The 13,531-nt window shown below is 41.6% G+C and overlaps 1 protein-coding gene and 2 long non-coding RNA genes across 3 annotated transcripts; all 3 read left to right on the forward strand.

The window, feature by feature from the left end:
- Nucleotides 1-4,083: 4,083 nt before the first annotated feature.
- On the forward strand, nt 4,084-5,526 carry LOC138631936 (uncharacterized). Its single transcript, XR_011311766.1, has 4 exons — nt 4,084-4,186; nt 4,276-4,304; nt 5,037-5,143; nt 5,451-5,526. It is a non-coding gene; the product is annotated as an uncharacterized lncRNA (long non-coding RNA).
- Nucleotides 5,527-8,917: 3,391 nt separating this feature from the next.
- LOC138631943 (cyclin-dependent kinase 5 activator 1-like) lies at nt 8,918-10,475 on the forward strand. Its single transcript, XM_069717149.1, is given in 3 exon segments — nt 8,918-9,152; nt 9,155-9,177; nt 9,861-10,475. Coding segments are annotated over 3 exon segments (564 nt in total). The 5' UTR covers nt 8,918-9,004; the 3' UTR covers nt 10,254-10,475.
- Nucleotides 10,476-10,481: 6 nt separating this feature from the next.
- LOC138631944 (uncharacterized) lies at nt 10,482-13,522 on the forward strand. Its single transcript, XR_011311768.1, has 3 exons — nt 10,482-11,800; nt 13,063-13,181; nt 13,362-13,522. It is a non-coding gene; the product is annotated as an uncharacterized lncRNA (long non-coding RNA).
- The last annotated feature ends 9 nt before the right edge of the window (nt 13,523-13,531 follow it).

Below are 13,531 nucleotides of genomic sequence, written 5' to 3' on the forward strand. Positions count from 1 at the left end.
CACCCAGGCCTGATTACTGCCACACCTGTTCTCAATCAAGAAATCACTTCAATAGGACCTGCCTGACAAAGTGAAGGAGACCAAAAGATCCTCAGAAGACAGACATCATGCCGAGGTCCAAAGAAATTCAGGAACAAATGAGAAAGAAAGTAATTGAGATCTATCAGTCTGGAAAAGGTTCTAAAGCCATTTCTAAAGCTTTGGGACTCCAGAGAACCACAGTGAGAACCGTTATCCACAAATGGAGAAAACACGGAACAGCGGTGAACCTTCCCAGGAGCGGCCGGCCGACCAAAATTACCCCGAGAGAGCAACGACAACTCATTCGAGAGGTCACAAAAGACCACACAACAACATCCAAAGAACTGCAGGCCTCACTTGCCTCAGTTCAGGTCGGTGTTCATGACTCCACCAGAAGAAAGAGACTCGGCAGAAATGGCTGCATGGCAGAGTTCCAAGACCAAAACCATCGCTGAGCAAAAAGAACATTAAGGCTCGTCTCATTTTTGCCAGAAAACATCTCGATGATCCCCGAGACTTTTGGGAAAATACTCTGTGGACTGACGAGACAAAAGTTGAACTTTTTGGAAGGTGTGTGTCCCGTTACATCTGGCGTAAAAGTAACACCGCATTTCAGAACAAGAACCTCATGCCAACAGTAAAATATGGTGGTGGTAGTGTGATGGTCTGGGGCTGTTTTGCTGCTTCAGGACCTGGAAGACTTGCTGTGATAAATGGAACCATGAATTCTACCGTCTACCGAAACATCCTGAAGGAGAACGTCCGGCCGTCTGTTCGTGACCTCAAGCTGAAGCCAACTTGGGTTCTGCAGCAGGACAATGATCCAAAACACACCAGCAAGTCCACCTCTGAATGGATGAAGAAAAACAAAATGAAGACTTTGGAGTGGCCTCGTCAAAGTCCTGACCTGAATCCTATTGAGATGCTGTGGCATGACCTTAAAAAGGAGGTTGGTGCTGGAAAACCCTCCAATGTGTCTGAATTACAACAACTCTGTAAAGATGAGTGGTTTTGGACTTGGGCTCCTGCTAGTACAAAGCCAATATGTGTCAGCCCCCAGTCCTGCGTGTTCTTTAATGAGGCAACAGGAGAATATGTCAGGCTTCAAGATATTTATTTAACAGCAACAGAATAACCAGTTTACAGAGCTCTGGGTCCAGACTATGTTTCCCTGACCGCAACAGAGTATGTGTCAGTTCACGAAGTCTGACCTCCTGACTTTCCCTGACCCAGTCTTCTTATAGTACAGACACCAAAAAGTCATGTGTATTGATGTATCCTTTGTTGGTTGGTGGAGGTGGTGGTTGTCTTCCTTCACACCCTGGAGTCCTGGCGACAGCCGTCTGTTCCTGTTTATGCCTCAAAGAAGAACAGTATGTGACCCCACAGGTTGCAGACCCCCTCCTGTGACCTTTTGGTTTGGCACAGTACTTTCACTCTCATTCACAAACACAGCCTTTTGTCTACCCCTTAGAATTAATAGTTAATAATACGACCTATATATAAGTAATATGATATGGCATACATATATGTTGTATTATTGTAAACATAACCCAGCACAGAATTGCACAGTGGGCCAACATTCCTCCACAGCTGGAAAAGACTCATTGCAAGTTATTGCAAACGCTTGATTGCAGTTGTTGCTGCTGAGGGTGGCCCAAGCAGTTATTAGGTTTAGGGGGCAAACACTTTTTCACACAGGGCCATGTGGGTTTGAATTGTTTTTCTCCCTTAAAATTAAAAACCTTCATATAAAAAGTGCATTTTGTGTTTACTTGTGTTATCTTTGACTAATATTTACATTTGTTTGATGATCTGAAACATTTAAGTGTGACAGACATGCAAAACAATTGGAAATCAGGAAGGGGACAAACACTTTTTCACACCACTGTATATATATATATATATATACAGATTTGCATTTGATTGTGTGAAATAAGTATTTGATCTCTGACCAACCAGCAATAATTCTGTCTTCCACAGACGGTTAGAATTGTCCTCTCACTTTAAGAAAGTTCTCAGAATAAAAGACACCTGTCTCAACACATTACCTGTATAAAAGGGGGTACATTCCTGCTCTGGACAACAGTGCTGGCTGAAAGTTGGGGGGAGACAAGCAACATGTAAGAACTGCTCCACTGATTATATGTTTAAAGGTCATCTTCATATGGAAATGTGGGAAGTCTCCAAAGTTCAGTCTATATAGATGAGTTTTGAAGATAAATTGTAATCCATCCACTCACAGTCATTACACAATGACATCATCCTTTCTACAGTTAACTATGGTTGCACATGACTTTAGCATAACCTGCTTTCCAACCCTGTGATTATGTAATGCTTAATAAGAGTTACTATAGAATTAGTGTTAGCATTGGGCTAGCGACCTTTATGCAGATTAATTTTGACCTAAACATACCTGGTACATAAATACATACTTAAAAACACAGAAGTATTTATCACTCGGACATATTTACTGGTTTGTGAATGCACACATTTAAGATGGACACAGTGAAACTGTAGTAACCCTCCCTAATGAGATCTCTCCTGAAAACATGGAAACTGTCAACGTTGTTATTCTCTTGTTTTTTCATTGTCTGTCTGTCTGTGTGTCTGTCTGTGTGTCTGTGTGTCTGTGTGTCTCTGTCTGTCTGTCTGTGTGTCTGTCTGTCTGTCTGTCTGTGTGTCTGTCTGTCTGTGTGTCTGTCTGTCTGTGTGTCTGTGTGTCTGTCTGTCTGTCTGTGTGTCTGTCTGTCTGTGTGTCTGTGTGTCTGTCTGTCTGTGTGTGTGTCTGTCTGTCTGTGTGTCTGTCTGTCTGTGTGTCTGTCTGTCTGCTCATGTCTTTGGCTGCTAGCTTGTTGAGCAACACTGTAAACTCTTCACTGACGTCACTGAGTAACTCACACGTGCTGTGATCATAAGATGATAGACATCATTAATAATATCAATCTGGTACTTTACTACATTATTAACAGTGTTAAGATTTCTCTATTTGTTCATTACTGAGAGGCTGAACTGTTGGTTGTAGAAGTGCTAACGAGGTGACAAAAAGTGATCAATGTTTGATATTTGTAAAACTTCATTGTTCAACTTAATCAGCACTGAAACAGCACATGAACACATGAAACATGTTTTCTGTTAAAGTAATTGTTGTGAAGGGTTAGTTTGTGACAGAACTTACAAAAAAGAGTAAAAAATTTATTGTTGAAATTGAAAAAGATTGTATTCTGTTGAATGATTTGTATATCCTTTGTCCAAATATTACTACTGCTTGCTCTCATACTTTTTTATCAACGTCTAAGTAACGTTGAAGTGGAACAAAATACTCAAGAACATGGGAAATATACTTTTCCACTTCATCCAATCAGAGACCACGATCCTCCACACAGTACTTAACAGGCGTCTGCTGCACTCTGGTGGACACAGTAGAGAACTACAGGAGCTGTGAAACATGCTTTCTCAATTCCTGGGTTGTAGTTGCTGTGTTCGGTGCTGCTTCTCTCCTCTGAACACTGTTTATCTGCAATCATGTAAAACAACACATTTTTAACTGATATTAATAAGCTCAAAAATTCAATGCTCAAAGTTTTCAAGTGTCCTACTGTTCTCTGGTGACCGCGAACCTGTCGTGTGATTACTGTTTTGTCATTGGTTGGTTGAGATGTCAATGTGTTGCTAGCCAGACTTCTTGATTGTGGAACCTATCAGGATGTTCGAGGGGCGGAGCTAACCGGCAGGAGAGCGCGAAGCGGAGAAAGACAAGCCGACACACGGAGGGGAAGCTGCGACAGAGACATTGGAAGGACCACAAAAAGGGTATTCTTGCCATTAGTTCAAGTCACATAAATACTTTTGTACACATCTATGGTTCGTTCATATAACAAAGTCCACCATGTTGACCGAAGAAAAACATTGAAGTGCCGCTGAGTTCTTTGCCACGTGCGTGTACCATTGTGCTAATGAGCGCGTGGCGTCACCATCTGGGAGAAGACAGCTGGAGTGTATGGCGGGAAATCACAAGTAGTTCTTTGTTGTTGTTGTTGTTGTTGTTTGTCCACAGGAAATGTAAACAGCAGTGAAACAGAAGTGAACACTGAGTACTATGACTACCCGACAGTGACTGTGACGTCTGACTACGACTACTACGTCACCTTCGACTATTACTGCGGTAAGTGAGGAGCCTGTTTACTTTTTGACGGTGTTGCGGTGATCGTACTAACGGAAGTGTTTGTGCTCGATGTGTGTTTGTGTTTGCAGTGACGGTTGTCTATGAAGCCAGCAACCAGGTGAGAAATCTGTCCATTGTATTTTGTGTGCTGATAATAATACTTTCATACTTCCGTTTCTAACTCGTCCCACAGCTTTGAGAAAACACAAATAAAAGAAATACATCAATTCAACTTACATCAATACAAAAATCAGGCTAATGACCCCCCCCCACACACACACACATTATTTGCTGAACAAAATATAAAGTAAAGTATGTTATTATTTTCATTTTATTTTTTACATAACTAACGTGACTCTTTTGTCACTGTAGCTCAACAATAACAATAAATATAGCAATGCTGGCTATTAAAAAAAAGAAAAAGTTCTATGATTAGTTCTCTACCTCTTGTGATAAAAATGTTGCTTTGAAGCTCAATTCTGTGACTCTTCTGTAAATAGTTTTCTAATGAACAGTAAATTTAGTAATTTCTGATCAACTACCTATCAATTTCAGTTACTTCCTGCCCACTGGGTCTAATCACAGCCACTTCTGGATGAAGCCCTGCCCCCTCCAAGTACCGGCTACCAATACAGATCATTTTGTTGGTTGAACAGATACAGATGATGGTGAACTTGCTGTTCTGTAGTTGTTGATGTTCTACAGGGCGGTGAATGCAGAGCATGGAACAAAAGACACATGGAAAGATGTTCACACTCAGACTGCCGTTTTAAAGGATGTTTGTAAAGACTCGCTGGAGAAGACAACGGCACTATTTACTCATTTGGCTTTCCAATACAACCTCTCTCAGGCCTCAGCGATTGGTCGGTTGCCGCCGGTGCTCCCGCTGGGATTGGCTGTTCTGCACATCTGGCACTAATTGGGTGGGTGGATGAAGCAGAGGACCGCTGCTGGCTGGTGAGAGCAGAGTTACAAGACACCAACAGGAAGTTGAACATTATAATACAATAATTTCCAAAAATCAGCTGTGGAAGCAGAAAAAATATCTCCAAACAGACTTTACTGAAATGATGGAAAGATGGATGAAAGCTTGAACATGAGGAGTTTTATAATGTAGATGAAGCCACACATAAAAATTCTACTGATGGCTGTACGAAAGATAACAAACCCAAAGAAATCTATATTTGTAATTCATGAAATATTGTGTTTATAATTGTGAGACTGAAAGACTTGCTGTTTCTACTGTGTTCTGTTGCCCATGTAGCTGCTGTAGGTTCTCAGAGCGACATCTACCCAACCCACATCAGTCAGCACAGGACTCACAACCAGATGTGTGTTTAATAGTGATGTTACGAGGTGTGCCGACGCTTCGAAGCGTGTGTGGAGTAACGGAGGGGGCGTTTCCTCGAAGCGTGTGTCGAAGCTTGCTTCATTTAGGGGAGGAGCCAAAAATGATGACGTCCGAAGCCTCGCTGCCGGCTGTACCACGTGACTGCTTCGGGAAGTGGTTCAGATTTTGCCGGGAGGTTTGACGGCAATATAAACCCCTCAGGCTCCATTCAAAATGTGGGTTGTTGGTGGAGAGTTGAGGTCAGTTGAGAGTTTGGATAGTTTGGAGAGTTTAGAGAGAGAGAGATAGTTTGGAGATTTAGGAGAGAGAGAGAGAGATAGTTTGGATAGCGTTTATATAGTTTGGAGAGTTTAGAGAGAGAGAGAGAGAGAGAGAGAGAGAGAGATAGTTTGGATAGCGTTTATATAGTTTGGAGAGTTTAGAGAGAGAGAGATAGTTTGGAGATTTAGGAGAGTGAGGAGAGAAGGAGGTGATAAGATGGAGCCAGCTAGGAAGAGGATGATTCCCCCTGTGGGAACACTTTGATTTAATAACGCCTAATAAGGTAAATCTAACTCTATTTCAGACACATTAGGTTTGCTTATCAAGAACTGTATTTTTCACAGTTTCTTATTTTATTCAAAGGTGAGTTGGGGTACAATAACAACACCTCATCCATGCTGAGGCGTTACCGTGCCTTGCATGAGAATAAGGAGGAAACTGGAGCTTCACCCAGCCAAGGTAAGTCATTACAATATTACAAATGCACCATCACAATTTTTCCCTGTTCACTTTTGTTTATTGTGCAAATAAAGACAGGTAACAGACACTGTATTTATTCTCTTTTAACCAGCCACCAGAAAACAAGAGCTGGATGAAGCCCTCGTCTCCATGATAGTGAAGGACACACAGCCCTTCAGTATTGTGGATGATGTTGGATTCAGGGCATTTGTGTCCAAACTGGATCCTAATTATGTCCTCCCTACAAGGCAGGTATGTATGGGTGCATGCATGAAACAAATGAGTACTTTATTGTGTCTCACAGTTCAGCACTATATATTTTTTCCTTGAGGCTCTGAAGGCCACGGTGGAGGCCAAGTATGAGTCAGCTAAGGAGAAGGAGAAGGCTAAAGTGGAAAAGGTGGCTGCTGTTAGCCTTACTTCTGACATGTGGACATCCACAAAACCAAAAACTGTTGAGAAACTGTTATTTCTGAATAAAAATGAATAAAATGTCCCCTGTCCTGTACATCATTGTCCAAGTTACACAAGCATATTCAGTCCCCTCTTCCTAGTTCCACAAGCACTTCCACTGTCCTCTGCCTGCTTAAGCCCATGCCATGTTCCTAAAGTGACAGAAAAACATGATTACACAACCTGCCATATCAGGCAGCTGTATCTGAACCACATAATGTGATGCATTGAATTTTTGTGTCTGTTATGGCTGTTGGGAATGACTATGAATTACAAAAATGTAATGATACTACCATAATAATACCATATGATACGACCATTTTGGGAAAATTTACACACACAGAATACATTCAAAAAATATTTTATTATGCACATATGTGCTAATTTATGTACAGAAATTATTTGGTCATACATTTTTGTAATTCATAGTCATTCCCAACAGCCATAACAGACACAAACATTCAATGCATCACATGTGGTTCAGATACAGCTGCCTGTGATTATACACTTGGCCAGTAGGTGGTTCCGTGTTCACATGAAGCTTCGAGTAATGAACCCTTTCTGGAACCAGTTGGCTGAAGTGGTTGATGCCTCATGAGGCTTCATCTCACCATCACTAGTGTTTAGGACTGATGATCACAGCTGTTTTATTTCCTTCTGTTACCTCCTCCTGTGTAGCTGTGACCTCAGATCAGCTGACTCCCACAACACCTGACGGGCAGCTGTCAATCTGTAACTGATCACAGATCATCAATAACCTCCTGACATCATGACCTACCTTTTACAGCCATGCCTCTGACAGGTCATAAAAAAAAAACAGCTGACCGATTAGTGATCAACACCTCTTGACTGTTACATGATTAAACAGTAGCAACATTTAAATTTGACTGTTTTCTATTTTAATGATTTTATTGTGTAATAAATGATTTCACACACAGATTGACTGTTTCCATTTGTGTATGATGTTATTTAAGAAAACCCAGTGTTGGTTGAAGGTTATATTTAATTTAGTTCAATGTTAAAGCACAGAAGTATTTATCAGTCGGACATATTTACTGGTTTCTGAATGTACACATTTAAGATGGACACAGTGAAACTGTAGTAACCCCCCCCCCCCAGCAAAAACTTAACAACAACGAGCACATGCGGTGCAGCCACGCCCCCAACAAGGGCTCTGATTGGTAGATTGTTTCAGTCCGTATAATAAGATCTCCTGAAAACATGGAAACTGTCAACGTTGTTGTCTGTCTGTGTGTCTGTCTGTCTGTGTGTCTGTCTGTGTGTCTGTCTGTCTGTGTGTCTGTCTGTCTGCTCATGTCTTTGGCTGCTAGCTTGTTGAGCAACACTGTAAACTCTTCACTGACGTCACTGAGTAACTCACACGTGCTGTGATCATAAGATGATAGACATCATTAATAATATCAATCTGGTACTTTACTACATTATTAACAGTGTTAAGATTTCTCTATTTGTTCATTACTGAGAGGTTGAACTGTTGGTTGTAGAAGTGCTAACGAGGTGACAAAAAGTTATCAATGTTTGATATTTGTAAAACTTCATTGTTCAACTTAATCAGCACTGAAACAGCACATGAACACATGAAATATGTTTTCTGTTAAAGTAATTGTTGTGAAGGGTTAGTTTGTGACAGAACTTACAAAAAAAGAGTAAAAAGTTTATTGTTGAAATTGAAAAAGATTGTATTCTGTTGAATGATTTGTATATCCTTTGTCCAAATATTACTACTGCTTGCTCTCATACTTTTTATCAACGTCTAAGTAACGTTGAAGTGGAACAAAATACTCAAGAACATGGGAAATATACTTTTCCACTTCATCCAATCAGAGACCACGATCCTCCACACAGTACTTAACAGGCGTCTGCTGCACTCTGGTGGACACAGTAGAGAACTACAGGAGCTGTGAAACATGCTTTCTCAATTCCTGGGTTGTAGTTGCTGTGTTCGGTGCTGCTTCTCTCCTCTGAACACTGTGTATCTGCAATCATGTAAAACAACACATTCTTAACTGATATTAATAAGCTCAAAAATTAAATGCTCAAAGTGTTAGTGTTAGGGTTAACCCTAACCCTAACACTTTTCTTCAGTGGTCTGACTGCAACAAGAATCCAACAAAGTTTTAATCTGTAACTTTGAGATGAAAGAATCACAGAAGTTTGAACAAGTCCCTGAACTTTCATATAAAACATTTTAATTGGTTCATTAAATATGTTTTTCTTTCTGATCAGTTTTAAATGCCTTCAACTAAAATGTCACAATTGAATCAAAGAAAGTGATGTCATCATGGTGCTCCTCCCCTTTTCCTCTGCAGGCATCGACAGGCGAACTCCTTCGTTGTCTTTCAGATTTTCTGCGTTGTCGTTGTGTCAAACTGAAGGAGCTGTCGTCCAATCAGATCGTCCTCTGGTTCAGAAACGTTGATCGGCGCTGCTGCTTCAGGGCTGGCAGGTAACTTTTTGTTTGTTTATTTGTTTGTTTATGTTGACTTCTCAGACCTTAGCACCAAGTCCTCCCTGTTCAGTTTTTATGGTGCGAACACGTTCAGCGAGTTCCTGAACGCAGCACAGAGATGCACATGGAGGATCGATCAGAGTTATTGATCAACACTTGAACGTGAACATTAGTGATGTCATCATGGACCTGAAACCGGAGCAGGGAAACATCAGTTTATAACAAAAGTTGTAAACGGGCAACAGAGACCCTTGAAATGCTTCAGAAAGTCTCCGGTGATGAAGCCACCAGGTGTTCTGAGTGACATCATGTTTCAAGAGGGGCGGAGCTTCACTGTCCAAGACCAAACAAGGTGGTCAGGTCAGGAGACACCAGCTGGGCTTTGTTTGTGTCCCGTGAATTTGTCCCCCAGAGTCAGACTGTCAACACCGAGTTCCACTGGGACCTTGTGAGGGGAACATTCACTGGGAACCACCTCAACTGTGTTGCCATGGCAACAGGCTTCTCCAACACGCCAAAATACTTCCAACAGCAGGACAACAGCGCGTTGAGAACGTGGACTTTCTGCTGGTCGATAACTGAATCCTTCCTCATGAGGGTGTTTGATCGTCCGTGTGCATCACCGTGCTGCGTTCAGGTACTCTCCGTCTGTTTGACCTGCTGTCTCTCGTCCCCTTCAGGACCAGTGCTTCATCAGTCCTGCCAGTGTGGTCTTCGTGTACCTGCTGTGCAGGGACGTAGTGGACGAGGACACGTCGTCGGAGCAGGAGCTCCACGCCACCTTCCTCACCTGTCTCTATCTGGCCTACTCCTACCTGGGCAACGAGATCTCCTACCCCCTCAAACCTTTCCTGGTGGAGTCCAGCCGCGATGCATTCTGGGAGAGAGCGCTGGAGTCCATCGAGCTTCTGAGCGGCGACATGCTGCGAATCAACGCCGACCCGCACTTCTTCACCGAGGTGTTCCAGGACCTGAAGAGACAGGGGGGGGTGAGGGAGGAGGAGAAGGAGAAGGAGAAGAAGGAGAGAGTGGAGGAGGAGGAGGAGGAGGAGGGTGGAGATGTGGATCGTTAAGAGAGATGAAGAGGAAAAGAGAGAGAGGGTTGTTAATGAAACTCGCTCAGAACTCGCTGACCTGCTGATACCGCCGTTACCATGGCGACTGATGAGCAGCAGGATGGATGGCAACCTTTGACCTAACTGCATGCTGTCAATCAAAACGAACTAATCTTCATTGTGGATGTAAAGAAGTTACCATGGCAACCTTTCATACGATCTCCAGCCTTATTTAGTTAAGGGGGGGGGGGGGGGGGCACACGCTGATTGATCGGTCAGCTGTGCATCGTTGATCAGAACCAGCTGATCTGCTTGACTTTATGAAATGACTCCTTTCTTCTGTCAGTCTGAATCAAATCTTCCACAGGAAGCCGTTTGAACGGAGCTGCTCCTGAACGTATCGCGGACGCTGCCTTCAGTTGCTTCTCATCATGGACGGACTCTGAAGGAAACCATGTTCGTTCACTTTGTTTGATCATATGTTGATATTCATGAGGTCATCAGCAGGTCATGTGACCTGAGGATCAGCTGATGTTTGTGTCTCTGTTGATCTCTGGTGTTTTTATAATGACTTCAAACCATAAACAACATCTGAATGTCTGTGGCCTCGTGTTTCTCTGAAACCCCCAAAACCTCTACTTCTACTGACTTCTACTGACATCTACTGACATGTAAAGACTTCTACTGACATCTACTGACTTCTAGCTTCTACTGACAGCTACTGACTTCTACTGACATCTACTGACTTCTAAAGACATCTAACTTCTACTGACATCTACTGACTTCTACTGACATCTATTGACTCTACTGACCTCTGTGGTTTTAGTGTCACCTTTGTTTGTGGTTCTGTCTGGACTGTGGCGGTTGAGGACAGTTTTGACTTGTGTCTCCTGTCAACACTCGTCTTCTCTCAGATGATGATGATGATGATGGTTTTATTGATCTCAGATTTTATACTATTTTTTAGTTTTCAATGAAACAAAGAAATCCAAATGCCTTCTGCCCCTGACACACACACACACACACACACACACACACACACACACACACACACACACACACACACACACACACACACACACACACACACACACACACACACACACACACACACACACACACACACACCCCTACCTAGCCCCCCCACCCTGTGCGGATGTAAATATAAAAACAGATAAATAACAGAAACAAATAATAATCAAAACCAGATAAATAACAGAAACAAATAATAATGTAAACAAATAAATAAAAGAAACGAATAATCAATAGAAACAAATAAATCCTAGAAAGAGTTACTGGGGCCGAGTCCGTTCTTCTTCTTTGGTTTCCTGTTGTTCATTAAGTGTCCTGTTAGTGGCGCTGTAGGCTACTCGAACGTGGTGCTCGGGTATAAAAGCAGGAAGTCACGTGGTGCAGGTGTTTGAACGGACATGCAGAGGTTGTTTTGGCTTTGCAATTTGGTGACGGAAGGCGGGAAGATGAACAGATGTGTGCAGCGGCTCTGACAGACACTCAACAGCTGGACGTTTGTTCCAACAGCAGCGGAGCACGTGCTCATCTCAGAGGTACGTGATCTATGTGTCGAAGCGCGCGGACATCAGACTTCTGACTGGTGTTTGTTGGTTTGTTTCTCGTGAACAGGCTGCTCGTTTTTCTGTGTTTAAACCTCGTTTATTAATTTGGCGGGATCCTCACAGAGCCTGCGTTTATTGAATTCGCTCTCTTGAGTTTCCGGCGCGCGCGCGCTTCTTTCCGTCAGGTGTTTGTTCAGGTGACTGGCGGCTCCGGTTGGAGCGCACGCGGCGGTTGTAAAAAAGGAGTTTGAATTAGTTTTTGAAAGTTCAGAGGAGCTGGAAGTTTTCATTGAGGAGGGCCTGTCAGACCTCTTTAAGCCCGACCTGAGCCGGGCCGTATTATTACTATCAGAATTATTTTTATTATAATGAAAATTAAATATTAATGTCTTGATGGATTATCACAGAATGGCATCCGTCATATTTTAGTCCGAATTTTTTTTTTTTTTAAACCATTTCATATTTTCCGATGGCAGCAAATAGTCCCACCTGTTGTCCTCTTGTTGTCAAAACTGACCCGGTGTGTCTTTTAGTGCTTGTAAGGCATAATGTCAAACCTCGTCAGCCAACTTCCTTCCAACTCACTGACACTGGTTTTACACTTTTATTTAAAATGTTTGCTCATTAGACCTCATTTCTTCTGAAATTATAATACATTTTTTGGAGTAAAACAGAATCCAAAATTGTGTATTATTTTTAGGATAAATAAGATCAAAGCAAAATTTCTTGATGGAATATCACTGTCTGGTGCCTGTCTTAGCTTTGTAAAAAAATAATTTAGAAACCAATTTTTTTTTATATTTGAAACTGTCTGATTTGATATTTCATAAAACATAATACATCAATTATTGGCCAAGTCTGTGGCACATTTTGTTAGTCAACGTCATTCCAACTCAACACAAATAATTTTCGAGGACCACAGATGATGTATTTTATTATCAACCAGCCATAGTTCACTAAGTTGTCATCGTTGATTTTTGTTTTATTTGTTGTTGTTATTGTTATCTTTGGTCAATTGGTGAAATTAAATGAGAAATAAATAACACATTTATGATCCAAATGGTTTTGAAAACAGGTCATGAAAGACCCGAGTACAGGAAGAAGGTTAAGTCGTGTTCAGAAAATATTTCCAGACATCAGCTGATCAGTTTTAAAGGTTCCTTTTGGTCATCAGTCTGTTAAAGACAAAAAAGGATTTTTAAAAAAAAAATTTTTTTTTAAATTTCACTTCATTCTTCTGCATTTTCCGACAGTGTGAAGATGGGCCTTGGGACATAGGTCAAAGGTCAAGAGTTGGACATGACTGATTAGTTTGACAGTCTCAAAAGAAGTGAGAACCTGCTGGACTTTAGAAAAAGGAATGAATTAACGGGTAAGGTTATTCATGGAGATTTTCACGTTTTCTTCATATTGCAGCGTCTCTTGAAACGTTCTTCCAAACAAGAATCACAATGAATTACAGGTTTCAGTGATGAAAAACTGGGAAGAGTTCCGAATAACTACTGAGTGAATCATATTTTTGTCTTTTGGTCATTTGTTGTTTATTCTTTAGGATATCTCTGCAGATAGAAACAGACTGGAGGTAAAGACGGACTAGGTTTTTGTTTAAAAGCCAACAGGAGGTAAGTTGAAAAGAGTCAAAGCTGCAGACTATGTAAATATTTAAAGGAAACCCTGCAAGGTTTTCTATGAAAGTGTTTTTGATATGTTTCCATGACAATG

The sequence above is a fragment of the Brachyistius frenatus genome, unplaced genomic scaffold, assembly GCF_029030835.1.
Source record: "Brachyistius frenatus isolate BFR_SWC_R1_liver_20210118 unplaced genomic scaffold, ASM2903083v1 Contig_169, whole genome shotgun sequence".
Lineage (NCBI taxonomy): Eukaryota > Metazoa > Chordata > Actinopteri > Embiotocidae > Brachyistius > Brachyistius frenatus.